Raw genomic sequence first — 26,169 nt, forward strand, 5'->3', positions numbered from 1 at the left:
TTATCCCATTGTAACACTCCACCAAACGTGGAAGGAGTTAAAATGAAAATTGAAATTGTGTCGTGCAGTGCAAAATGTACATAATTTCTGCAATGGATTTTTTTTTTGCTTGTTTTGTGGTTGGCTTTTTTTTTTTGTTTGTTTTGCAGGAAGGGGGGAAGGCAACAGCATGTAGTTGCTGTGTTTTATTTTGTTGCACTCCTCCAATTTTATTAAAACTAGCAATGAAGGCGTGGTGTTCATGATCCTTGGGCCTGCAAAGATGATGGTCATTATTTTTCAGGCCTCATTAGGGCAGAAGTCCCCATCGCTCTACAGTGGATTTATCAAAGCTCTGTAGATGTCCCAGAAAACAAGGCTTCAAGGACTGGATGTGCTAGTTCAAATACTTTTCCTTCCTTCCCTCAAAACTGTTTTGATCTTACATTAAGTTTTTGCAGAGGTGAAGTCATACTTTATTTTCTAATGAAAAGCAGATGAGTGACATTAAAAAAAGAAGGAAGAAAGGAAAAAGCCGAAGATAGTCAAAGAAAGGATTGAATGAGCAAAATGCTGTGGAACGTTTAAAACTCAGCAATTTAAGCCACTGAGGAATGCACATTGCATATTCACTGCAAAATACTTGCACTGTCAACATCTACAATGAAAGCTAAGTTTTAAAGAGAACCTTTTTAGGTTCTGTTTTGCCTTGGTTAACAGAACATTTATGCTGATTCTGGTGTTTTAGTGAGATTAAACAAAAAAACCCACCCTAGTGGCTGGTTGGTTAAGGTCTCTAGAATAATTCGAACAATCCCAATTAACAGCTGTTGCAAAAAGATCTGGTGAGGAAATACCAACAAGAGCAGAAAAAAATTTGTCATTGAGCATGCTGGTTTTGTTCTTCTGTGGGTGGGTTGATATTTATTTTTGTCAGTTTAACTGAGCTGTTATCACGATTCGTACATCTGTTTGCATCTTTGCTGTTAATTATGGTACGACACTAAAGTTGCATAGTTGCTCACTGTTTATAGCTTTTTGGCTTGATAGTAAACATTGTTTGGTGAGCTTCTGTGACATACTGCTTCCACTCAGAGAAAAAAAATCTTAAAAACTTGTGCCTATTTTTAGGAGGGAGTTCTGGATATGCTTCATTGGGGCATGATTTAAGGCAATAAATAATGGGCATGGTGATATGTCAGTAATTTACAGTGTTGAACATTTGTCCAGACAGCTGCATGGGAAGGGTCAAATCTTACCTCCCTAAAATAATATTCAATCCTTTTTTGTTTGACAACTCCTTCACAATTGTCTCTTGCATTTTTTTTTGTCAATAATCTCATTTTCAGGCTTTTTCTTTTTTTGTTAACAGTTTCTGTAGCTTCAAATGCAAAAAATGTCATGGTAACATTGCCTTTCTCACAAAACAAACGTGTATAGTTTATTTGGCATTGGTTTTGCATTGGGAAGCTAACTGAAAATAAGGGGTTTTGTGTCATCTCCCAGATGTCCAGAGTCCTTGCATGGAGGCAGCCTGTGCCTCGCAGGTGTCCCTCAATCTCTGATCCCTCAAGTCCATTTAGCTTGGAGGGCCTGTAGGGCTGGATGAAAAACACAGCTGGCTCAATGCCTGTGAAACTGTAAGAGACGGCTTCTGCCATAAAATTACACTTCAGTTCTCTGCCAATCACATTACTCACAGAAAACACGATAGGAAAAGAACATAAACTTCACCATAAATCTTTTCAGATTGTGTTTTATGAGACTTAGAAAAAAATTTGTTTTCATCTTCCCCTCATTTCATCCTGAAGCCTCTCTGATTTCACTTTATAAATGCATGGGTTGGCAGGCGGTCTGCACCCACTCAGTGAGTTTGGAGAGCTAGGAGGTTCAGGCCATGCAGGTTGTCCCTTTTTCAAGTGAAATATGCAGAGATGGTTTTGCTGGGCACTTGCAGGAAGATTTCTGAGTCATCCAGGTGCCTACAGAAAATGCTGCTCACAGCCCTTGGGCCAGGCAAAGGCCGTGGCACCCAGGGCCAGGAGCCCAGCTGGATAAATGTTTAAGCCTCAGAGATGGTAAAAACATCATGTGGTGCTCAGCAAACTGCAGGCAGCAGTTTTCTTGGTTCTCAGGTTACTGAATATTGAAATGAGTTTAAAAGAACAATTTACCAGCCATTTTCAAAGCTGTCAGTGTTAGGAGCTGTCAAGCTGTGATCCTTTCTGCTTCTCCTGGGTTCTTCTTCCTTAGGTAGGATGGGATTTGGAAACTTAAAAGGAAAATGAAATAGGTTCCTGAAATAGATCACAGTAAATGCATGCAGAATCAGTTTTGAAAAATGATACATTAGTGCTGCATATATTACCATCACAATTTTTCCTAAGATTGTTTCAGCCATAAGTATTATGCAGCAATTGGCATACTTTCCTCTCTGAGGTCTCAGCAATGCAATTCCATGAGTATCTTTTTACAGCCCGGTGCACAGATATCTCTGAAGAGTAGAAAAGCAGGATTTCTTTCCAATTAGATCTTCAAATAGGAGTACGAATGGTGTTAGAATAACCAAGATCTTTTGGACATGCAGAAGAAAATCCCCTCCTCTGAAGCTGCTCTTTGGATAATTGGAATTGGTACTTTGATCTTCTGAATGATTTGAGACACGATTACCAAAGTCACAACCTCTCCCTTCATGGTCTTCCCTTTTAGCTGCATTCTCTTGGTGGTTGTTTCACACTCAGTGAGCGTAAGTAAACTTCCTAGGGAAAGCAGCAGGTTGCAGTGGAAGTGTCACTGTCTTTGGCATCTGTTGCTTTTGTGGCCAAGCGTTCCTTGCCTTAAACAGCCTTCTCCAATAGTGCATTTATTGCTTGGTTATTTCAGCGTTAGTTAACCCTGCCTGGGTCATCATGGGCTTGGTTTCAGCTCTGTGATTCCTTGGTGCCAGTGTAGCAGTGACAAATGTGTTGCCTGTTGGATAACCTGTTTATGTTTAAATAAATCTGTCTCAGCGGCAGGATCTGTAAGTGTTGATTTACTAGTAAATATTTGAATACTTTTTTCAGTAGAGTGAGAGCTGTCTGTAAAGGAGCTAGGCAGGGTTGGTTCTGTGTTCTGCTTACCAAACTGTGCTAATCTCTCTGTTTGGGATACTATTCTGTTTCTGACAATTTCCAAAAGATAAGGGTTAGTAATGTGGTAGAGAAAAATGCAAACAAAACAACAGCAAAACTCCCCAACTCCCCTCCTCTCACCCCCCACCATAAAAAATAGCAACCTGTAATTATTTTTTATTGCTTTTGAAATAACGCAGTTCCAGCAAGTCCCCGTGTTCTGTGGCGTTGATCGATATCCCTTTGCTTTGATTTCAGGCCGAGGAATCCTGTAAATGCAACGGCTGGAAGAACCCAAACCCGCCTCCCACGCCGCCGCGGGCCGAGCTGCAGCAGGCGGCGGTCAGCCTGGCCGAGCCCTGCCGCAGCTGCAGCCACGCGCTGGGTGAGCCTCTTCCTCTTCCTCTTCCTCTTCCTCTTCCTCTTCCTCTTCCTCTTCCTCTTCCTCTTCCTCTTCCTCTTCCTCCTCCTCTTCCTCCTCCTCCTCCTCCTCTTCCTCCTCCTCCTCCTCTTCCTCTTCCTCTTCCTCTTCCTCTTCCTCCTCCTCCTCCTCCTCCTCCTCCTCCTCCTCCGCTCCAGGCACCCTCGCCCCAACATTTCACGTCAAGGCCTAGAAATAGGAGTTACGATTAGGTGTAAATGTCAATAGCTTGGTTTTAAATATGTTTAATATTTAAAAGATATGTTTAATGTGGAAATAATCCTAAAATTAGTTTTAGAGAAATCCAGCTAAGGTGCAGCTTCCGACAACACCGACATTCAAAGTTGTTAAAGTGCAAAAGCACCATTAAGCTATAATGTAACAATTTTAAGACTTTGTGTTATGTATGACTTAACCTTACATAGCTTTAAACCTTATGTGCCAGCTGCCTTCATTACAAGGTGAATGACTCTCTCCATAAAATATTCTTGAACGTCGCTGAAGCAAGTACTCTGACCTGCAAAAAGAATTGTGTCTTTTTACAGAAAATAAAACAAGGGTTGCACATCTTAGCGTGGTCTGAGTTACTGTGCAGACAGCTTGCGTGTCTTGGAAGGAGCTGCTCAAAATCCACTATTGTGGTTTTTGGTTTTGTTTTTCAGACTTAGAATAAACAACAATTAGTTACCCACATAGCCTGAAAAACAGTGCTGAATCACTGTATTTTTATTTTAAGAATTTATACTTATCCAAAATAAAAGCTGATGGCTGTTTCTGTATATATCAGAATCACAGAACAGTTTGAGATGGAAGGGACCTTTTAAAGATCATCTAGTCCAGCCCCCCTACAATAGCAAGGATACTTTCTGTTAGATCACATTGCTCTGAGCCACAACCAACTCTAACCTGGATGTTTCCAGGAATGGAGCATCCATCACCTCTCTGGGAAACTTTTTCCAGTATTCCACTACCCTCATAGTAAAAAACCCTTTTTTGGCATGTAATCTAAACCAATCTAAAGCCACCATCCCTTGTGCTGTCACCTTGTCCTTGAAAAAGTCCCCCTTTGGCATTCTTGGGGGTCACCTTTGGGTCCTGGAAGGCTGCTTTGAGATCTCTCTGGAGCCTTCTCTAGTCTGAAAAACCCCACGCTCTCAGCCTGACTTCATAGGAGAGGTGCTCCAGCCCTCAGACCACCTTCATTGCCCTCCTCTCCACTTGCTCCATCATAGATCCACATCCTTCTTAGTAAATACTGAATAAAAATTCAGCCAAAATAAAATTCAGAACTAATTTAAAAGAAGCACTTAATATTTAATTTTTGTTGCTGCCCAAACTGAAGGACAATGAAATTAAAAAAAAACAAAAAAAAAAAAAAGGGAAACTTAAAACCTTCACAATAGATAATTTATTATTTTACTTTAGAAGAGGATATTGTACTTTGAATGTATTGTTCTTTTTTTTTTCTTTTTATTTTTTTTTTTTTGCATGGGATTTATTTCTATTTCTGCCCTCCTCTTTTTATGGTCTCATTACATGTCATTTATTTCTAGGCTTTTCAGCAGGATTTTTTTTCCTGGTATTCCAAATCTCTGAGTTTTCTTGCAGGAGAAGATTAACAAATGCATAGTATCACAGAAAATTCAGTCACTTTAGCCAAGTTAGTTTCAACTTTTCATCACACAGCTTCTCTGTGCTGCTTCTGTTTGTGCAATTAGTGTGGCTTGTGTTACCCATCCCTTTCAATCCTGGCCTTTGAAGAAAGGGCTTTTTATTTCTTTCTTTTCTTTTTTTTTTTAAACTTGCAAGATGTGCCTGTCACTTCTCTGTTCTTCAGCAGAATTTGTGGATGCTTTGTATTTTGTAGAAAAACTCAGCTCTTCTAAAAGCTGAGCCTGGTTTTAGTCTATTACAAAATATTAAATCATTCTTTAGCTAGGGAACCAGCAAAAGTATTTTGTGAAGAAACTGTATTTTTATTTACTGTTTGTTTTTTTTTTATTAGAAAGGACTTTTTCCGATTGGAGCTTATGAAGAAGGTGTTTCATTTAAAATAACTCAAATGAGTTGCTGTGTGCTTCCTCATACTACTGGAAAAATATGTCTTTCAGCTGTGTTTTCCAAGATAATTTTCCTATTCATCTCTTCTAAATTAGTGTGTTTCTGCTGAACACCTTTAAAACCAGATTTACCACAAGATGTGTGGGTTTCACATTAGCTGTGCTGCTTTTTCCTCTTGGAAAGCCATTGAAGTAGCAATATAGGAATGTGCTGCTTAAAGCTGTACATGATGTAAAAATATAGGATTTCTTTTTTTATTTTTCTTTTTTTTTTCCTCTCTTTTTTTTTTTTTACTTTTCTGAATTTATTTATTTCACCCAGAGGTAATCCTACATACTATCTTGCTTGAGGTGTCTCTTTTTGGGAGTGTTGTTTTATCTTCAAGCCAGGGCAGCTTTTGGTGCATAAATCTATTTTATTGTGTTATTGTCTACTTATCTACAACATATATATTCATCCTTTTGGTGCTCAGCTCCACCATTTGGCTCAATGTGGTTGTTTTAATGAATATTTATTTTATTTGGGTGATATATTTTCTAACAGTGTGGCTGGATTAGGTGCTGGGACAGTTCACTGTCCACCAGCCACAAGACCAGGTGTTGCATGGTCAGAGACTCTTTTCTGTTTGATTGTTTCTCCTGTGTTGCAGGGTGCATTTTTAAATTGGTAAACACTGTCAGTCTTGAATCACTTTTAAAACTAGTTAATTGTGCTAATACACTGTATACACAGTCTCTTTTTTCCCTATCACTGTCTTTGGTTCCTGCTGTGCATCTTCACGTAGCATATTTGGGTATTTCTTGGTTTTAGTGTTTTGAGACAGGCTGGACACATTCCTAGTTAATCTGTTTTTTCACTGTTCCTAATTTGTGCACTCCGGTGCTTGGTTGCTGATGTTGCAGGTGTTCCCGTCACTGAGCCTCCTTCTTTCTGCTTGCTTTTTTGTGCATGTCCTAGCAATTTACACTCTCGATATTTATATTTTTTTCAGGCATAACAGCAACTGAGGAAGGCTGTACAAGTCGGGCAGTGCATTGATTGGGACTGTGTAACTCTAGTCAAGAGTGATGCAGTATTTGATGTCAGTGTACCAAAGCTTTAATTTTAATAAAACGCTTATGAACAGCCATAGAGTCTGGGAATGGGCTGTGAATATCTGAATAAAGATAGTTTGTTGGCCTGGTGTATAAACATTGGCATCCTTTTGGCAAATACATGCTGGTAATATACTTTTGGATTCACAGTATAGGTAATAATTCTCTAGTTTAATAAAATGTTTAAACACCACTAAGTAGTCAAGGTTCAGTATTGTTACAGAAACAGCATAGAAATGGCTTCTTATGCTGATGTTTTATTTATTTGTTGAAGGCAAGGTTTCTTTGGTATGTTATCAGTTTCTAATGCAAAGCTCATCTAGGAGGATATTTATTACTTGCAAATAATCAAGACAGACTGCTGGGAATATTAACCCTTCATACCTGTCTTAAGGACGGAAGTTAAATGATGTTATTCTGCACAGAATATTTATCCTCAAAGGAGGCTCATGATGGCCATGTGCCTAAGATACTATATTATAAATTTTCATTTAAGTGGAAACAGTTGCTGTCATGCTTTTAAAGTTCTGCATTACAGTGTGCTTTTTACTTGAAGCCAAATAAATGTATTGAATTTAAACGTTTTGATGTCATACTAAACTTCTCAAAACAACCATCTTTGCTGCGTGGCCAATAAATGTGATCGTTTTCAAGTCAAGTATTATTTTTCCTCACTAGCTCCCCAGCTAAGGAGTCAGATTTCCATTGAAAAAATATGTTAATCTTAAGAAGTAAATATAGATAAAATTTATTAAAATATAAAAAGTTAATATGCCCGAACTTAAAAGTATTTTTCTCCTTTTTTTGAAAGGATATTTTCTTGTACTTTCAGAGGAAAGGATATGCATACCATCTACATTGGCCTGGAGTCAGCTAAGATCATTGCTTTTTGTAATGCAAATATCTTCTTTCTGGGAGTTGACTTTGTTTTACACTGCCTTCCTTCTTCCCCGGGCCAGTTGTTCAAACCAGCTTGAAATGAATGTCCCATTTTACAGGGAGAAACCTCAAGCTTTTGAAAATTACAGATGTGAAACTGTATTTACCTTTGGAGATGATAAAAGGGAGTTTGTCACTTGGAAATGAACAAATGAGCATGTGCAGTCTGCAAAATCTCTGTTAATATAGTGTGCACAAAGCACAGTTTGATATTACATGATGTGAAAGCAAGGGACTTAGCCAATAATGCCCATTTTAAAGTAAAAAGGCATTTTTTGGAACTGGGTTTTTTTCACTCTTCCCGAAATAAGGTGCTGCTTACATCTGGATTACATAATTTATGGAAATTCTGGATTTATTTTCTTAAATCAAGAAACGTTGTCTCAAATACGTAGCTCTAGGACAAAAATGTATGTAGTTAGTTTCATAGTGCAACATATTAATACAAGCAGGACGTGTGTAGTCAGATTTAAGTGTTAACAGATTATGTTATTCCAAGGAGCTGCCATTCCTCTGCTGTGGAAGTTGTCACCCCTGGTCAACCCTTACAAACTGCCCTGATGTGACAGAGGTTTCAGTTACCTCTGATAAGATGTGTTCTGTTTAAGTAGGTTATTACAGGATCAGTGCCTTTACAGTTAAGGCTCAGTTGGAGATCTCCTGGGGTACACTTGTGCTATGGGTCCTCTCAGTAGCCTTTTACAAGTTTGGGTTTTTATTTTGTTTAGCTGCTCATGTTTCTCACCTGGAGAATGTGTCTGAAGAAGAAATGAACAGGCTCCTGGGAATTGTATTGGATGTGGAATATCTGTTCACCTGTGTCCACAAAGAAGAAGATGCAGACACCAAACAAGTTTATTTCTACCTGTTCAAAGTAAGCTGAACTTGTGGAGTATCTTCTCAGATTTTTCTCTTTCTCACACATAAGCCAATTTCCTTGCCACTTGGTCATGCATTGACTTTATCTGCAGAGGCAGTTTTTCTCTAGGATGATGCTCTACTGAGTAACTGTGAGCTGGACGTTCTGGTACTTGCAATGTACTGATTCTTACTCCAAAAAGCCATCCAGATGATTGAGGAACTGACCCCGAGTCCCATGTATAAACTGCAGCCTCCTTCCCTGACATACCAGGGAGAGTCAGTTGACATGAATGGTAACTCGGCTGCCTGCATTTCCTCAGAGCAGCCTCTGGTACACATTTCAGGGAAGGTGATTTCACAGTCAAGTTTAGTAATTACAAATTCAGATGATTAAACAAGCAGATATATAGCCAGGAGAATTCCAACACTGCTTACAGTGTGCTGTGCCCTTGTGACTTCCACTGACTCTCTGTGTGAAAATACACGAACTTTTAAAATTTTGTGTGTTTTTAACAGCTTTTGAGGAAGTGCATTTTACAGATGGGAAAACCTGTAGTAGAAGGATCTTTGGAAAGTCCCCCATTTGAGAAACCTAGCATTGAACAGGTAAAGTGTCAAAATGTGGGTTTCATTGGTGTGTGGTGTTTTTTGTTTTTTTTTTTTTTTTTTTTTTTTTTTTTTTTTTTTTTTTTTTTTTTTTTTTTTTTTTTTTTTTTTTTTTTTTTTTTTTTTTTTTTTTTTTTTGTTGTTTATTTACGTATTTTTACATTTTATTTTGGTAGGGGTTTGGAGGTTTTGTTTGTTTTGGGATTTTTTTGTGGTTTGTTTTTCTTTTTGTAAATGTGAGCACTGGTTTTGAAAGCATGGCATTTATTTAGGCACTTTGTGGATGTTTCTGTGTTCTGCTCAGGACAAAATAGGGGGCTATAGGAGATTGCTCTTGGTTCTCCTTTTAGTGTTTGTACAATAGTTACATTATTTGTATTCTATTTCTCATCCCTGGTCTTAGACTTTAATGAAACTGACCTTTTTGTGGGTTTAGAGAATTAACTTGAAATGCTACTTTTATGTGGGCAGTTCTAATCTTTCTTTGTTTCAAGTGATGAAAAATGCTGTTGAAGTTTTGAAATCCAATATTAAAATGAAGCTTGCCTTCTGTATATCAAGAAAAATGTTACAGTCCAATTCAGTGAGATCATAGCCTTCTCTTTCAAAGGGTACACAAGAAAAAAACAAAGCTGAAACCAAAGAATAATTGAGGCTTTTGTGACTCTCAGTAGATAAAGAACATATGACAAATCCAGTTTTTGGTTAAGCAAGCTCCTAAGAATGCACTCCTGGCAGACAGTGGGCCCATGAACTCCAGTGAGACTAGGCAGAGGTTCACATACCTCGCTGAAACAGGAGCTCCATGTTTTCCCATCCGTGGATGAATGGATGTTCTATTGTTAAGCAGGATAATTTAAATGTAAAGGCTGTTACTAGTAGTAATTATTTCTATGCAACTCTCATGTCTTGTCATGTAGGAAGATCAAACCACTTTATTGCTGAATTTCTGAGAAGTCTAAGTTCTCCTTTAGTTTGACTATAAACAAAAAATGTGTATGTAATCCACCTAGGCTCCTAATTCATAAAATACACTATTTAAAAAGGTTTTGTACAATGCAATTTTTTGTCAAATTCTTCATGATGTTCAAGTTGCTTAAGCAAATAAAGCATAGAGATTAAAGGGTAATTCTTCTTACATCTTATTTTGAAATAATTTTCCCTTTAAAAAAGACCAATATTTTCAACTCTATTTTTAGCAGCTCAGCCATTCAATCAAACAAAATTATTTGCTAAGCACTGGTGTTATAATGGGTTTATAAAATATATATGTTGCAGCACTTTTAGTCACCCATTTTAATCATGTTCAGTAGATTTTTCTTCAAACTGGACAGTGTCCAAAGTGCAATGAGGAGACATGATTGTGAAGTATTAAGACTTCTTGAAGAAATAATATGGTTTGTAGACATAAACTTAAGTAGAAGTCCATAAGCCCTAATCTATTATTGAAAAGTAGCTGGTGAGTTTTGAGGGTGATAGTTGATTTATGTATAGATTAAAGTCCACCAGAGCTTTCTCTGTCGCTGACTTTGAGAAGGAAGGAAAAAAGGAATTTCTTCTTCTTTCCCTTTCTATCAGCTGCTGAGAGCAGGTTAAAAATGCCTGGATGTACCTCCTGCTGTGTACACAGGTACCAGCCTGTGGCATCTGCATGAGTAACTGAGCAAGGAGTTCATGGTCTCCAATATTTCTTTTCTTTCCCATGCAATGCAAGTTCATGATAAACATAAAGTGAGGAATGTTTTGAGGATGCATGCATAAAAATTATGGCTAAATTATTAAACTTTTTTTTTTGCTTTTTTACTTTTTAAGGGTGTGAATAATTTTGTGCAGTACAAATTTAGCCACTTACCCTCGAAGGAAAGGCAAACAATAGTGGAACTGGCTAAAATGTTTCTGAACCGCATTAACTACTGGCACCTGGAGACACCTTCTCAGCGAAGACTAAGATCACCCAATGATGATATTGCAGGGTATAAAGTGAATTATACCAGGTAATGCTGCTTCTGCTTGTTGGGAGCCTTCCTTTTACAAATAGGGCCTGTACAGACTTCAGGAGTACACCAATATCTTTATGCCATAGATGGACCTTGTGAATTCTTGCAGCTGTGGATTTTACATGAAGACCTAAGGGTTTTAGTGAGACTATATCAGTTTCACATGAATCCTTGGGTCTTGAGAGATGTGCTTTATCAGCCAAGAACAAGGAGTAGAGGCTGGAACACTTGTATCTAACAATGCTTTTGCAAGGTCTGTGTTTGTGAAATGCTCTCGGTCTTAATATTTGAGCCTTGTATAAGTTCACTATTTATTCAGCTTAAAAAAGAAAAAGAGAAGATAAGATTTGGCGTTGTAAAGCATCACTGTTTGAAACCAAATCACAGAGGAGTCGAAAAATCAAACTGATTGTGCAAGTGCTTGAATGCTAAATGGGGAACAGATATTACTAGGTTCCTTAAAATTATCGTTCTTGTTATGACCTTTTAATGCACTGTTAGAATTCAAAGGAATAACTGAGTTGCTGGAGGATGAAGAGCTAGGATAAAAAGACATGTCTCTATTTATTTTCTCTTTCTCACAGGAGTAGTGCAGTGCCTTTTTCAGTGAGCGCAGTGAGAGCAGTTCAGGGTCCTGCAGGTCAGGCAGCAGGTAGTTAACCTCTGTCAGCACGCTGTTCTCAGGAACGCCCCGGACATCTCTGCTGGCCCAGGGTGAGCACCACCTTCTGGCTGCTTTCCTGGTGGCCTTTCCTCTCACACACCTCCTCTCCAGGGAGGAGAGCAGCAGCAAACCTGGTGTGAGTTGAGACTCTGGTTGGTGACAGAGCAGACTGCTGTGTCTGACCCAGATGTCCTGTCACCATGAAGGACACTTATAATCCATGGTGCTCCTAAGACCCTGTTTGGTGGGTGTTTGACCTCCATTTGGTGATACATGGTGTCAGCCAGGGGTGGTAGGAATTAAATCTTATTAGGAGTAGATAGCTAATTGGTTCTGGTTGGTGGTTTTTTGTTGTTAATTATTTTGTCACTTGTGTTTTCTCAAACTATCCTGCCCACAGTCCCTAATGTCCCCCCATGACCCAAAGTGCTCTTCCCACCAAATCTCACTTGTCATTGTGAGCTTCTCTCCTCTGTGTTGTCTGAGGCATTGCTCAGGGCGCTGCTGGGCACCATGGGCACGCCTGAATTTTTGCAGTCACCAATTTCATTTGAGAACCTGAGGATTTGAATGAAACTGTATCAGAGTTTCACATGCATTCTTGTGTTTTGAGAGCTGTGCTTTATCAGCCAAGAACAGGGAGTAGAAGTCTGTGAACAGCTCTATCTCACAAGTCTTTTGCAACCCATGTTTGCAAAGATTAAGGCGCAAGAGCTTGGGAGAACATTTCGAGACAGTCTGTACTTTGGGTCTGGATGAGGAAATGTGTGCAGGATCCAGCACAGTGTGTTTGCATCCAATTCCTAATATTTTCTTTTCATTGCTGGATCTTTCATAGTGGTTGTGGTCTGATTCTGCTAAAGCTCCAGATTCCAATGACTGTTCACTTACACACAGATATCAAAATCTTGTTTATAGAATTAACAGATATTGTGATGTACATAGTCAGCGTACTTCTGAGTTATCTCTTTGGTACCATAATCTCTTTTCCTAGAAAAGAAACGTGACATGCTGTAATTTTCCTTAGTGCAAAGTTTATTATGGATGGAGATACTGGTAATGAAAGAGTAACAAGGCAGGGTATGATGGGAAAAAGCCAACTGGTGGAAGACCAGGGCAGGAATCCAGTTGGATTGCGATGGAGCTAGTTAAAAGTGTCACCCATTTGGCCTCTGTGTGGGGAAAGGTAAAAGTTTAGAGGGTAAAACAGGCTGTGCCTGTTTAGAGGGTCTTTGGAGTCAGTGGCAGATGTGTGAGGCTGAATGGATGAACTGTGGAGAGAATCCCTGAAATACCCATGAATTGTCTGTAATCTGTGATTATTGTCTGGAGCAAGAGCACTTTGTGTAAACTAGACTGCAGAGAAAAATTATATATGGAAACTTAAAAGTACTTGGTTGTCATTTCTGTGAAAAACTGGGCAATATAAATGCTGCTTAACTCTGTCCAGCCTTGTAGTGGAACTGATTTATACAGTCATATAGCTCTCGGCTGCATTGTAAATGATGTGGGTAGTGGTTTTATTGCATTAAGTCATATGTTAGATGGTGATAATGATCTGGCTTTTTTCCTCTTTACAGGTGGCTTTGTTACTGCAATGTCCCTCAGTTTTGTGACAGTCTACCTCGGTATGAAACCACCCAGGTTTTTGGTAGGACATTGCTTCGCTCTGTTTTTACTGTAATGAGACGACAACTGCTGGAGCAGGCCAGGCAGGAAAAAGACAAGCTTCCTCAAGAAAAACGAACACTAATCCTCACTCATTTTCCAAAGTAAGGGGTCACAGTGTGCCTGCATTCAAAGTTAACCAGCAACTTCATTGTGGAAAGAGAGAAATTACCTGCAGCTTAAAATAATTTATCTTTTTGTTCAGTAGCAACTAGATACTGCAGCTTTCTTTACTGCCATAACTTAGATTAGTGTAATTTATTTACACAACTGCTTGCTTTGTCTTGTCCTATGGTTTACTTTAGGAAAAGGATTATTCATATTGCTGGGGGATTGTACTGTTCGCTTGTCAGAAGATATTGTAGGTCAATTACTTTCTTTTTCTGTAGTCCTTGGAAACAGTGGACCTCCAAAAACATGCTCACATCTGCTTTGGTGATGGAGCATTAAAAGGGGGCAGTGTTGTACAGAATTTATAAGAATTTCAGTTTAATTTAACATTGTAATAGTGAACAAAGTAGTCACCCCACCCCTAGAAGAGTTGGGGTTATTAGAGAGGAGTGAGTATAAAACTACATCATTGAATCCTAAGCTCATAAATTTCATACTGAGTATCTTATCCAGTACTGGAATGTTGATTACAATCTCTTACAATAAAACAGCAATAATTATCTATAGGGATATTGAAACATGCTCAACTTTGACAGTCATTAATTTAAAACATTTTAGTGGTCGTAAAGAGGGGTAATGATGATGACAGGATCATTCATTGTAATGAATTCCTGTTAAAATAATGTATCACTTAAAAATATCCTTATTTTACAAGGGTGGGTTCTCCAAGTCATACTTTAAGAGACTATCCCTCCTAACAACAAATGAACTGAACCTACAGAAGACCCGGTGGCACTGATGCTATGTATGCAAGCTACTGTGTTGGGTCAGAAGATGGGTTAGAGCTCAGGGGAATGAAAAACAACATGAACTTTCCTGAGCTGAGTAGAGCCAGAGTTTGTTGCTCCTCCTATAATTAATAATTTAGTTTACCACTTTGAGAAATGTAAACTGTCTTTGGGGTAGACTGGATAGAGGCCCTGAAATAGATACAGAAAAGCACTTGACACCCCATTGATGCAAGGAGCAAATTTGTGGAGGAAGCAGGTGTACATGCTCTGTTTCCACTGTCTTTTAAAGCCTTTTGCAGTAATTTGAAAAACATTATTATTCACTGCAATTCCTTTTGGTATTCTGCTGAGGAAAAAAAAGACAAGTACTGTTTGCAGATGATCTGTGGGAAGCATGAATAATGTTTTAAATCTTTCATGGGCTGTACTTATCTGAAGCATTTGTCTTTCCTCTGGCATTGTTCTGAGTGAGCCCTGCAGAGGACCTGTGTGCATGGATCCTGGCATTGGCACAGGGCCCTCCTCTTCCCTGGGCTCTCCTTTTGGGCAAAGGGAGCACCCAGGGCTTGTGTCTGTGCATACCTAGGAAGGAGCTGCTAAAGGGGCAGAAGGCAGAGCCTCTGTGCTGCCTGGAAATGGAGCTTTGGCTAAAATTGAATTAGTCCTTCTGCTCTGTCACAGACGGTCAGGTCACTGTTGCAAACTTTTTAGCCATTATCAGCTGTATAGACGGCAGCAAACTCTGCACATTGCTGAGGTATAGCTGTCCTATATATACAGTATCAGAGTCTGACTTGATCCTGAAAATCCCTATCCTGTTCAAGGGAATTTTACCCAACCGTCCTGTTGGTTTCAGCTGAACAGTTTCTATACATGTGGATGACTCCAGAGAGTAGAAATGTGCCATGTCAACTTCTGGTCGAAAACCCCTTTTGTGCAACGTAGGATAAACAGCTGTCTTGCTGCTGGGAGGGAATTGGTGTGTTAGCCCTGAGGGGGTGAGGGTGCTGGAGAGTCTGATCTGTGGAATTCAATAATGCTGAGAGAAGTTTAACATCGTGCCGTTTCTGGAGCTGTACCAAAGTAAGGTTAAAAATCTTGCTATGCAGCCACAAACATGCAATTAAAAGTTACAGCAGGACACTTAAAGGAATGAAAATATCTCCCTAAGAGCATTGTTAGTAACACTGGGATTTTATCAAAGGCAGAAAGCAAATCCATGTACAAATACTGATTTATCAAAACAGACATATTTTGCCACCGTTTTATAACATCAGCTCATAGCTTTCTCATTAGCGGAGTTTTGTTCTGTAAAAATAGTTTGTAACTCTTTTTCTGCACTTGCAAATTGGATAACTATTGCTTTTAATCAGAGGTAAGGTTTAGTAAGTGAAAGCACTCTACTGAATTAAGATACTTTGTATCTACTCTGGCTTGTGATTTTTGCGTGGTTGATTTTTGTTTTTTTTTTCCATAGCATTGGCCAACAGCATTTTCTTACTGACTTAGTAAATCTTTTTAGTTTAAAAACATTGCAAGTGCTTATTTTGAAAAAGAACCTGTTTGGAATGATCCCATTAGTTGATATTTTGTCTGGTTTTGTGCCTAGGTTTCTGTCTATGCTGGAAGAAGAAGTGTACAGCCAGAATTCTCCCATTTGGGATCAGGATTTCATGGTGTCCAGTTCCAGAACTGGCCAACTGGGAATCCAAACAGGTAATTTGCATTTAGTAGTGGGTAACACAAATGAAAACTGCATGATTTAAAACTAATGTGGGGCTTTTATGTATGTATATATATATGTTAGAGAGAGATGTTAGTCTGTGACCTTTTAAAAGAATAGTTTCACTCTTAATTGGTGAAACAACTTCTCCCTTTATTGAGTTTGATTGGTGCAACCAGTCTTAGAGCACTGTAAATTGGACAGATGAAGCTGAATTATGAGATTTTGCTTTTCAATAGAGACCTACAAAAAACCTTTTCATGAAGCTAAATGCCAGCAGGCTTGGCAGGTATGTGAAGGAAGTTTGTTTTCTTAGCTTCTGCTCAGAACTGTGAGCTAATGAAGCCTGATGTTTGCAATCCCTGTTATCCAGCAGTCCCTCCTTAGGTAGAATTTAGTTTAGAAATATACACTGAGATAAAGCTTTAATGTCTCTACTTGTGAGCTGGTGGCATTGCTCTGTTGCACAGTGTTCACTGTTACTTTTTGGGTGGTGGGTGTCTATCTTTGTGACAGTCTTTCCATAAGCACCAGAATGGGTTTCATGACCTGTTCTTTTTGTGGTTTTTTTTATGTCATTGCAGTTATCAATCCACCTCCTGTTGCAAGATCTGTTGCATACAGTGCAAGTCCTTCATCTCTGGAGCAATCCAACACTGGGAATATGAGTCCAGCTTGTAAAGTTTCTTCTGCCCTTGACCCAAACTTAGGTAATGAAGAGGGAGCCTTGCCTTTTGACTTCTGTTGATATTATCACTAGTTGCAGTATATGGTAACCTTTGCCTTCACTCTACATTAGCAAACTTGAGGTGGTTTTGCTGAAAGATTTGCACACACTTACCTTTTTCTCCACTATGGTAATGTTTAACTAACAGGAAGCACAACTGTATTTGCAAAAAAATTTGTTTAAATTAAATTAAAATGGGGACAGGTCTGGTGGTGTCAGAGTTTTTTGAAAAATGCTTTTCTTGGAGTACATCTACTATAAGCCATGAGGAGAGGTTTCATGTAAAAAATGGCAGAGTAGAAGAACCCATCACATTTGGTTTTTTAAATCTTTCAAGGTACTGAAAATGCATACATTTGAGCGGTGAAGAAAAACACAGACATACCAACTAGGTCAAATTTAAAACCTGAATGAGGTTAGGTCAAAGAAAAAAAAAACCTTATAAGGAAAAGAGTTGGTGGATGTATAAATTCTCCTAAGAAATCCTTTTTCAAACACCTCAGGATTAATGCGCCTGTCAAGAGAGGTTGCTAGGTCAGAGAGATGATCCCAAGCTTATGTAAAGTGAGTCCTCAATGAAGGAGAAAAGCCAAAACCAAAGTGACTTTTTAGTCTCAGTGCTCACTATAGAGAAACTTAGGGCAGCTCCTAAACTGCAGTTTTCCTTAAGGTAATTTCTCAACTTGTCCCTCAGAAGTAGGAATGAGTGGGATGATGAGTGGGATAATCCTGAGCTAGCAGCTGGATCTCTGTTACTGTACCTCTGCTAGTTCTTGCTGGACTGTTCTATGAATTTAACTAATTTCTTCTGCTATATAATGCATGTGGCTCTGCAGTCAGTAGGGCAGTTAATAATTAACTTAGTATGTTTTGATTTGGAACTTTTATATGGATTTTTAAATATGTATGACACATCAGACTGTATGTGCTACTTGGTTTACAGAAGAGGTGAAAGAATTATATGATGGATACTTAGTTCCAGTGAATCCTAAAAGGGGGATTTCATGTTATCAAGAAATAGGCACTGCAATTTGTGTATTGAGCACTGACCTTCCAGGACAGCTGCACAGAGGTTCCATGCAGAGGATTTTGAAGCAAAAAGAAAAAGCAAATGGTTTAACTGAATTCACACAGGTGTAGTGGAAGGAGAGGTATATTTTTCCTGCTTCATGCCAATACCCCAATGTAAAGCGGAAATTGAGAAGTGATAAATATTTTTCAGATTTCATTTATTTCTCTTTCTCTTTGTTTATAGGGATAAAAAACATGAAAAAACAAACACAAAAAAAATCCAACCTCAAACTTGTCACATAAACTACAGGATATGACAGAAGTGCTAGACTTCACAGTGCTAGTCTATGACATTTTCGTCATTTCTAATTTGTCCGAGTTTTGTTTTATAGGGGAAAAGAGAAAAAATAATGAACCCTATTCTCTGGAGGATTCAAAAAGACCAAGGGTTGTAGGAGATATCCCTATTGAGTTAATCAACGAAGTAATGTCAACAATTACAGATCCTGCAGCAATGCTTGGGCCAGAGGTGAGATATAGACTTGGTGTTGCAAATGGTCTGTTTGTGAATGGTCTGTTTTTAGTAAATGTTCCACATGGATAGAATGTGATAAGCTAAGAGTCCTGTCAAGAAAAATAGACTTTGAAAGGGTATGATTAAGTGAACAAAAAATACTGGTGAAATACATCATTAACATGAAAAATAGTTCTGCAGTTTTTTTTTAATGCATTGTGTACAGTTAGCAAAGAGACTTGTAAACTATTGATAGTAAAAACATAGATCTCAGGTTACCCTGCAAGGTGCTTTTGTTACAGAACGGTTCCAGAGTATGCTTTTTTATTGCTAATCATAGATGCAGCTCGTAAGATAAGGTTAAATAGGGTTCAAGAATTGCAGCAGAATGAAAGATCCAAAGTTAAAACCTCTCTCTGGTGCAGAAACTGATCTAAACAGTTATTTACTCTGTCTTCCCCAGTTGCTCTTTTTTTCGTCTGGAAGAGAAAAACAAACAGAATTGCGGAATTGTGCCATGTACAGAATTGCACTTTTTTTTCCCTTGGCTGGCTTTTCCTCCTTCTGTTCTCTCTGCCAGGCTATGTTTTGCCAGCAGCTCATTTGCCAAGATTTAGTTAGAAACTGCTGAAGATTTGGAACCACCTACATTTCTTATTCAAACTATGTACTGTGACTGATGGCTCTGCATATTACAAATGCTGTGCCAGCCTGGCTGTTGGGGCTGGCAGTGACTAGAAACCCAGCAGCCAAACTTTGCTCAAAAAAGTAAACAGTATGTGCATACAGAGATGTTTTGGCATTGTAAATTGATCTTGAAAAAATAAGCTAAATAAATTTTCTGTATTAATTTAATCTAGATATATAGATGCAATTGCTAGATATGTAACAGCAAATTCTGTAGGAATTAAAATATTCTTTTTAAGCTATTACAGTAGTGGCAGAGATAGTGGAAAGCATTAATAAAATGAAAAAAAATATGACTTTCATGCACTGCCATTAAAATGTGTGATTTGCAGTATGTGTAGGCGAATCCACAAATCATGCCCAAGCTGGCTAAGAGTAAAGCAAATATGAAGACTTAGTGGCATAGGCTTCAACTGGATGTGTGCTATCCCTCAAGGGGTTTTGGAACTTTTTGAGTCATAACCATCATTATTGTTTCAAATCTGTATCAATATAAATTCAGATTGGCCTTTACAGACTGTAGTGTAGATTTACATCTGGCTTATTTGATGGTGTCCCTTCTGCAAAGCTACATTACAAAGGCAGTCATTGGCAGTTCTGTTGGAAAAAGAGTGGGTTTTAGTGGTTTGTTCATTAAGGCTGTTCTGTCAGAGGATGTGAAATCTCAAAACTGTGATTTTGTTCCTCGTTTGTGTGGTACAGACCAACTTCCTCTCGGCACACTCGGCCCGGGACGAGGCAGCGAGGCTGGAGGAGCGCAGGGGCGTGATTGAGTTCCATGTGGTCGGCAACTCCCTGAACCAGAAGCCCAACAAGAAGATCATGATGTGGCTGGTTGGTTTGCAGAATGTGTTCTCCCATCAGCTGCCTCGAATGCCGAAGGAATACATCACACGCTTGGTCTTTGATCCGTGGGTATCCTTGGAGAGGGGGCTGGCGAGTGAGGCAGAGGGAGTCTGGTGCTGTTTGCAGCAGAGGAGCGGTGGAGAGCAGCTCTGCCTGTGCTGTGCTTTTGCCATCTTTTCAAGCTCTCATAACTCCTGGTCAATCTAATTGGGTTGTACCCAAGTGCCATCCTGGTGGCTGCATTAATAATAAGTGGCTTCTTGTTGTAGGACCATGGTGGGTTGACATGGGCTGGATGCCAGATTCCCACAAAACCTGCTCCATTGCTCCTCTCCTCAGCTGGACAGGGGAGAGAGTACAAAGTTCTTGGTTATCACTCACTGATAACTATCACAGGCAAAATAGACTCAACTTGGGAAAATTTCTCTAATTTTTTACAAATCAGATCAGAATGGGTTAATGAGAAAATAAAATCTACATCTTAAAATACCTTTGCCCCATGTTTCCCTTCTTCCCAAGCTTAGCTGCCTTCATGATTCTCTGCCTTCTCCCCCAAGCAGTGCTGTGGGATGGGAAATGAAGGCTGTGGTCAGTTGCCATGTGGTGTCTGCTGCTTCTTCCTCCACAGGGAAGGATTTCACACTCTCTCCCTGCTCCAGTATGGGGTCCCTCCCACAACAGACAGTTCTCCATGAACTTCTCCAACACTGGTCCTTCCCACAGGCTGCAGTTCTTCATGAACTGCTCCAGCAGTTTAACCTTCCATGGTGAACACCCTGGGGAGGCTCATGTCCCTCTGCAGCCTGTGAAGGAGCCCCATGCTGGAGCAGGTGAATGCCTGAAGGAAGGCTGTGGCCCTGTGGGAAGCCCACCCTGGAGCAGCCTCCTGGCAGATTCTGTGAAGAGAGTTGCCCACACCACCTGCTAGAGCAGCTTTGCTGGCAGCACTTGTGTCCCTATGGAAAGGGACCCATGCTACTGCAGTTCCTGAAGGACTGTAGCCCATGGGAGGGACCCCACACTGGAGCAGGAGAAGAACTCTTCTGCCTGAGGAGGAAACAGTGACATAGACAACATAAACTGACCCTAACCCCATTCCCCATCCCCCTGCACTGCTTGGGAGAGAAGGTAGAGAATCAGGAAGGAGGAGGGGAAAGGTAGTTTTAGGGTTTGTTTTACTTTCCGTCATCCTGCTCTGATTCTGATTGGTAATATATTCAGCCAATTTCCCCAAGTGAAGTCTGTTTGCCATGTGGTTGTTATTGTTGAGTTATTTCTCCCTGTTCTTACCTCAACTCATGAGTCTTTCATTACATTTTGTCTCTCCCATCCAGCTGAGGAGAGGAGTGATCAAGCAGCTTTGGTGGGCACCTGGCATCCAGCCAGGGCAGAACCACCACAAAAGCTCAAGCTACTGCATTGCTGCTGTCATTCCACAAGTAAAAAAAGCACTAAAATATGTACAAGAAAAAAGGAATATATAATATGTATAAAATCTTGTTCAATGGTGGCACATACAATATAACTACTCTTTGGGCTTTCTGGCAGGGGGTCACTTTCGGCACCAACCTTTTTCCCCAAAATATATCATCTGTATATTGACTGTATCATTTATATGATTTATATGATACTGAGTATTGAATAATCTAAAGGATGGTGCACTGTTTTCACACCTTGAGGATTATACTAAAATTCCTTATCCTTGAAATAAGAGTTGAGATTGCACCTTGTTACATCTTTCCTGGCACTATAAGTGCAACAGAAATGGATGTTTATTTGGGTCTTGATTCCCGCAGGAGGGTGATTAGAAATAAGAAATGTCCTCTCTTACTCATCAGCTACATTTGAGACTGATAGCTTAACTATGGAAATTGCATGCAAGGAAACAGGAATCCCATAGAAAGGACTTGCTCTCTTGTAACTCCATTAATTTCTAATTTACTCAGAATAAAATAATCCTGAGAATTGTGCAATGGTGTAACTATCAACAATAGATTCAATGAAAGCAATCTTTTATTTACTGGGCATTACTTGAGTATCTCAGAGTTCTTGGCAAGGTCAGGAGCTTGCTCTATGATGATCACCTTTATGGTATATTGAAAGTGTGATATTAAAGTAACAACTCTTCTATAGATACAAGTGGCTAATTTAGGAGGCATACAGAATTGCATCATCGTCATGGAAAGAAGTGAATCAAGTTTCTGAAAAAGGAAGGTTAATGGCGCTTGATGTACTATGTACATGAATTAAAGTGATTGTTATTTTTGTCTGCTCAGGAAACATAAAACCCTTGCATTAATAAAAGATGGTCGTGTTATCGGTGGTATCTGCTTCCGGATGTTCCCCTCCCAAGGATTTACAGAGATTGTTTTCTGTGCTGTGACTTCCAATGAGCAAGTCAAGGTAAAAAGAATTCTGTATTGCAAGTGTTTAGTAAATGGATTTGAATCCCATTCACCCACTGCATAGGCTCCTAATATTTCTAGTCATGTTGAATATACTGCTGAGTTGCCAGACAGAAATAGATTTTGAAAGATACAGAAATTCTGAATATAATAACACAAAAACCAAAGTAAAATGTGCAGATTTAGCATCATCATCATAATAGTAGGAATACCTGTATTTAGTTAATTAAATAAAAATTTTCTCACCAGAGCAATAGTGGCCAGTAGTCTGCCATTTTTGGACTTTTCAGGCTTCTGTCCCCAGCAGTTGTGTCTCTGTTTAGTGTAACATCTCATGGTTGACTGAAATGTGTATTCCTAGTGTGGGGCAGTAATTTGTGTTCAAGCACTTTGTGACATTACAAAACTTCAATCAAAATGACATATAATAGAAAAAATAGGTGTAGTTTTACATCTCAAAATAAGCACAGAGTCAATTCTGTACACTCTTTTTTGAGTAAGTGCCACAACATTTTCTCAGAATTTTGAGAATTAGCACCTGTGTTGAAAAAACACAGAGCAGTATGAATACATGAGATTCCTCCAGCTTTTCCAGCTACTCGCTATTTGGTTCAGTGTTTTGCCTTTAGATGGTGCTGTAGCTTCATGATTTTCATTTCAAGAAGCAGGAGCTGAGATGTGGATTAACTTAGAGTGTATAGCTGTTAACGTGCAAAAATTGCACACCCTGATGCAAAAGAGTAACACAGTGGGATTGAAAGTCTGCAACAACTGTTAATGCTCAGGTTATATTTGATATTATTCAACTCTGGTGTTAGAGAGGAGCATTTCCCTACATTATGCAATGACCTGTCAGCATTCAGAGTGTTTTAGCAAATGCAAAGCAGAACAGAATATGCCCTAGTTGTGCTTAACTGCACTACACAGGTGAGGCTGCCAAAGGTGTGTTGTGATTTTCTAGGAATAATCTTTCAAAATAATAGAGCAGATAATTCTGACCCATCAGATTGCCCCCAGGGCTGCATAACACACTATTCATTCTTTTATCCTCTGGGTGCTTTGCTGAATCAGTTGAGTGTTTCTGAACATTTGCCTTCCTAATTTTTGCTCTGAGTGAGGTGACCCTGTCAACAGGTAACTGAGAAAAAACAATGTTCACACATGGGTGATCTGCCAGATCTTAGGAAAAATATATTCCTACTTTAATTCACTTTGAGGCTGGAGTAAAAAATATAGGAATTGTTTTCCCATACGAATTGAATTGGTTTTAGGAGGTTTGGTCCCCTGTTACAAAATAATTTTAAGTTTTACTGTATGTGCCTGAGTTTCCTATCTGGCAATTGCCATATTTGGGGCTATGAAATTGTAAATTAATTTACTTATGTAAATTAAACTTTTACATAAGTAAAAGTTTTCCTAGTTTTTAAGAGCAGAGTAACCAAAAGAAATCCATGTATGTTTCTCTAAGTGTCTTGTTAGTGTCTGCATGGTGAGAAAATTGAAACATATGCAGGAGCAAAACATTATTATGGGCTTACCTATCTACTTTACATTTCTTCATATCACAGCAGAAGGGGGTGACTATAGCTTCCTTGTCAGTGTGAATAAATGCAACCTTTTGTTTACTTTGGCACTAAATTTAAATGGAAATCATACCTGTGTGCAGTCAGAAGGTGTAGCCTTTTATTTGATTGTGGACTCTATAATTTTCTGCTCCTTATTATGGTAATTGTTCACTGTTCCTTTTTATGCTTTATGATAAGCTTAGATAATAAATCCCTTGAGACAGAGACTGTTTTGCTACAGGTGCACAGAACACTGGAATAATTTCAGTATTGCTACTGCTTTGTAGTTTTGAAATAATATGGTTCAGAAAGGATGCTCTATTGTTACAGTATGTGCAGTTTTGTTATGGGCGATATGATTTTAATGGTTGATATCTAATTTAAAAGAGGAACAAAAAAAAAAAAAAGAGGTGGGCACCTTGAATTACAACTTCCATGCTGGGTCACAAAGGTACCCCTACAAAGCTCAAAAGCGTTTGCTCTTGAGTGTGCAACATCCAGTTAATTAAGAGAAAATCTTTTAAACAGGATCTGAAGGCAGGATTGCATTTTGAAAAACAGTGTATAATAACCCTGGGTCCCCAGGTTCTAATATGTGCAGTCCCCAAAGGCTTTGTCATGGCTTTTTCCTCCTCTGTTTCACACAGGGTTATGGGACTCACCTAATGAACCATCTGAAGGAGTACCACATCAAACACAACATTCTCAACTTTCTCACGTATGCAGACGAATATGCTATCGGCTACTTCAAAAAACAAGTAAGTTCAATGCAAGAAAATACTCTGTGCAAGAAGTTTTATATCTAGCAGGGTTGAACTAAATAACTAGACATGACAAAGTAATTGGACAAAATGCATAGTGCAATTTTACATGTGTATTTTTTATCTATAAAATCTGCCCTGTGTTCATCCCATGTAATGTTTTTGTCTTCTAATACATTTTACTTTGACAGAATCATCTGAACATAAGTATATGGTATAGTCTATAATTTATCTAGTCTAAAAACTAGTAAAATGTCAGTTCATTCTCTGATTCTATAAGAAGTATAAAGAAGGCATACCTGTGAGAGCTGAAAACTTACCTGACCTGCACTTACAGCTCCTCCTGATTTGAAGCGTGAGGTTCAAAATCAGGAAATATGGCAACGTCTGTTCTGTCAAATAGATTTGATAAACAAGTGTCAACTACCTGGTCAGAAAAATGGAGTCAGATTTTTCTCAGAGGTGTACAGCATTAGGCAATGAAAATGACCTGAATAGTGGGAAATTGCAAACAGGTAGAAGGAAATTTTTTTTCCTTTCATGTCCTGAGGTGGTGAAATACTGAAAAAGGTTGCTGTGGGAGGTGGTGGAATCTCTGCCCTTTTACAATATCCAGGTCTGGTCATGGCCTTAATCAGCCAGATGTAATGAGACCTGTTCTGAGCTGAGATGAGGCTAGATGACCTCCTCAAGCTTCTTCCAGTCGGTTCTATGGTTCTGTATATAAAACTGGTACAATCTACTCTTCACACATTCAAAATGAAAACAATCTCCCCTATCGCCCTTCTTATCAATTAACTGTTCTTTTATGAAGTGCCTCCCGTGAGAGGGTTTATGCAACACTGAACCATGGTCTGTAACTCACTGTTGTGTTTTTTGTATTTTAACATTATGATAAATTTGGTTCTCAATCCTCATTCATTTCAGTTAAAACAAAAATGTAAAAGGAAAATGGCATAATGACAATATAAGTTCTTTTTTTTTTCTTTGTCAGGGTTTCTCCAAAGATATTAAAGTACCAAAAGCAAAATATGTTGGCTACATCAAGGATTATGAGGGTGCCACATTAATGGGATGTGAATTAAATCCAAGAATCCCCTACACGGAATTTTCTGTCATCATCAAGAAGCAAAAAGAGGTGAATGTTGAAATGAAATGTTTAATGTTACTCTCTATTCAGATGTTTAGAAACAGTTCAGTGGGTGCCAGGTTAGCTCTCTTCTTCGCTTTGGTGCTAAAATTTGAGTGCATACTTTTTATTAGTTAGAATAATCCCTTCATTCAAGTCCCAGTGCCAGATTTTTTTAGTTGAAGCATCAAATTCTAACTTGCTGACTTAACAAGAACAAGACTGTTAAAGTACTGGTATTTTGAGGAGTAATTCACAGTTCAATTTTGTGGTAGTTAACTAACCAAAATCTTGTGAGGTTTATTTTTTATGGTTTTGTCAGTTCCTTTCTTCCCTCAGTAGTGTTCATTAGAGTGACATTTAAATGGAGTCTTTGTATTGCATGGCCTGTTTTACTTGGGAAAAAGAGGATTCTTTTTTTCCATCATTTCTAAAATATATAAATCAAGGGTAGACTGTCTTAATTTCTTTGGATTGTATGTGGGTTGTTCTTTAT

At 38.8% G+C, this 26,169-nt stretch overlaps 1 protein-coding gene across 1 annotated transcript in view; it reads left to right on the forward strand.

The window, feature by feature from the left end:
• KAT2B (lysine acetyltransferase 2B) overlaps positions 1-26,169 on the forward strand; it is a 41,472-nt gene that overhangs the window by 6,448 nt on the left and 8,855 nt on the right. The window contains exons 3-14 of the mRNA XM_041466229.1: positions 3,351-3,477; positions 8,336-8,481; positions 8,985-9,074; positions 10,887-11,068; positions 13,316-13,507; positions 15,915-16,021; positions 16,613-16,738; positions 18,159-18,295; positions 19,670-19,878; positions 22,090-22,216; positions 24,431-24,541; positions 25,539-25,682. Coding sequence (XP_041322163.1) covers positions 3,351-3,477; positions 8,336-8,481; positions 8,985-9,074; positions 10,887-11,068; positions 13,316-13,507; positions 15,915-16,021; positions 16,613-16,738; positions 18,159-18,295; positions 19,670-19,878; positions 22,090-22,216; positions 24,431-24,541; positions 25,539-25,682 — 1,698 coding nt within the window. The remainder of the gene's footprint in view (positions 1-3,350; positions 3,478-8,335; positions 8,482-8,984; positions 9,075-10,886; positions 11,069-13,315; positions 13,508-15,914; positions 16,022-16,612; positions 16,739-18,158; positions 18,296-19,669; positions 19,879-22,089; positions 22,217-24,430; positions 24,542-25,538; positions 25,683-26,169) is intronic.

Source organism: Pyrgilauda ruficollis, unplaced genomic scaffold (assembly GCF_017590135.1).
Source record: "Pyrgilauda ruficollis isolate IOZ18807 unplaced genomic scaffold, ASM1759013v1 scaffold2, whole genome shotgun sequence".
In the NCBI taxonomy this organism is placed as follows: domain Eukaryota; kingdom Metazoa; phylum Chordata; class Aves; order Passeriformes; family Passeridae; genus Pyrgilauda; species Pyrgilauda ruficollis.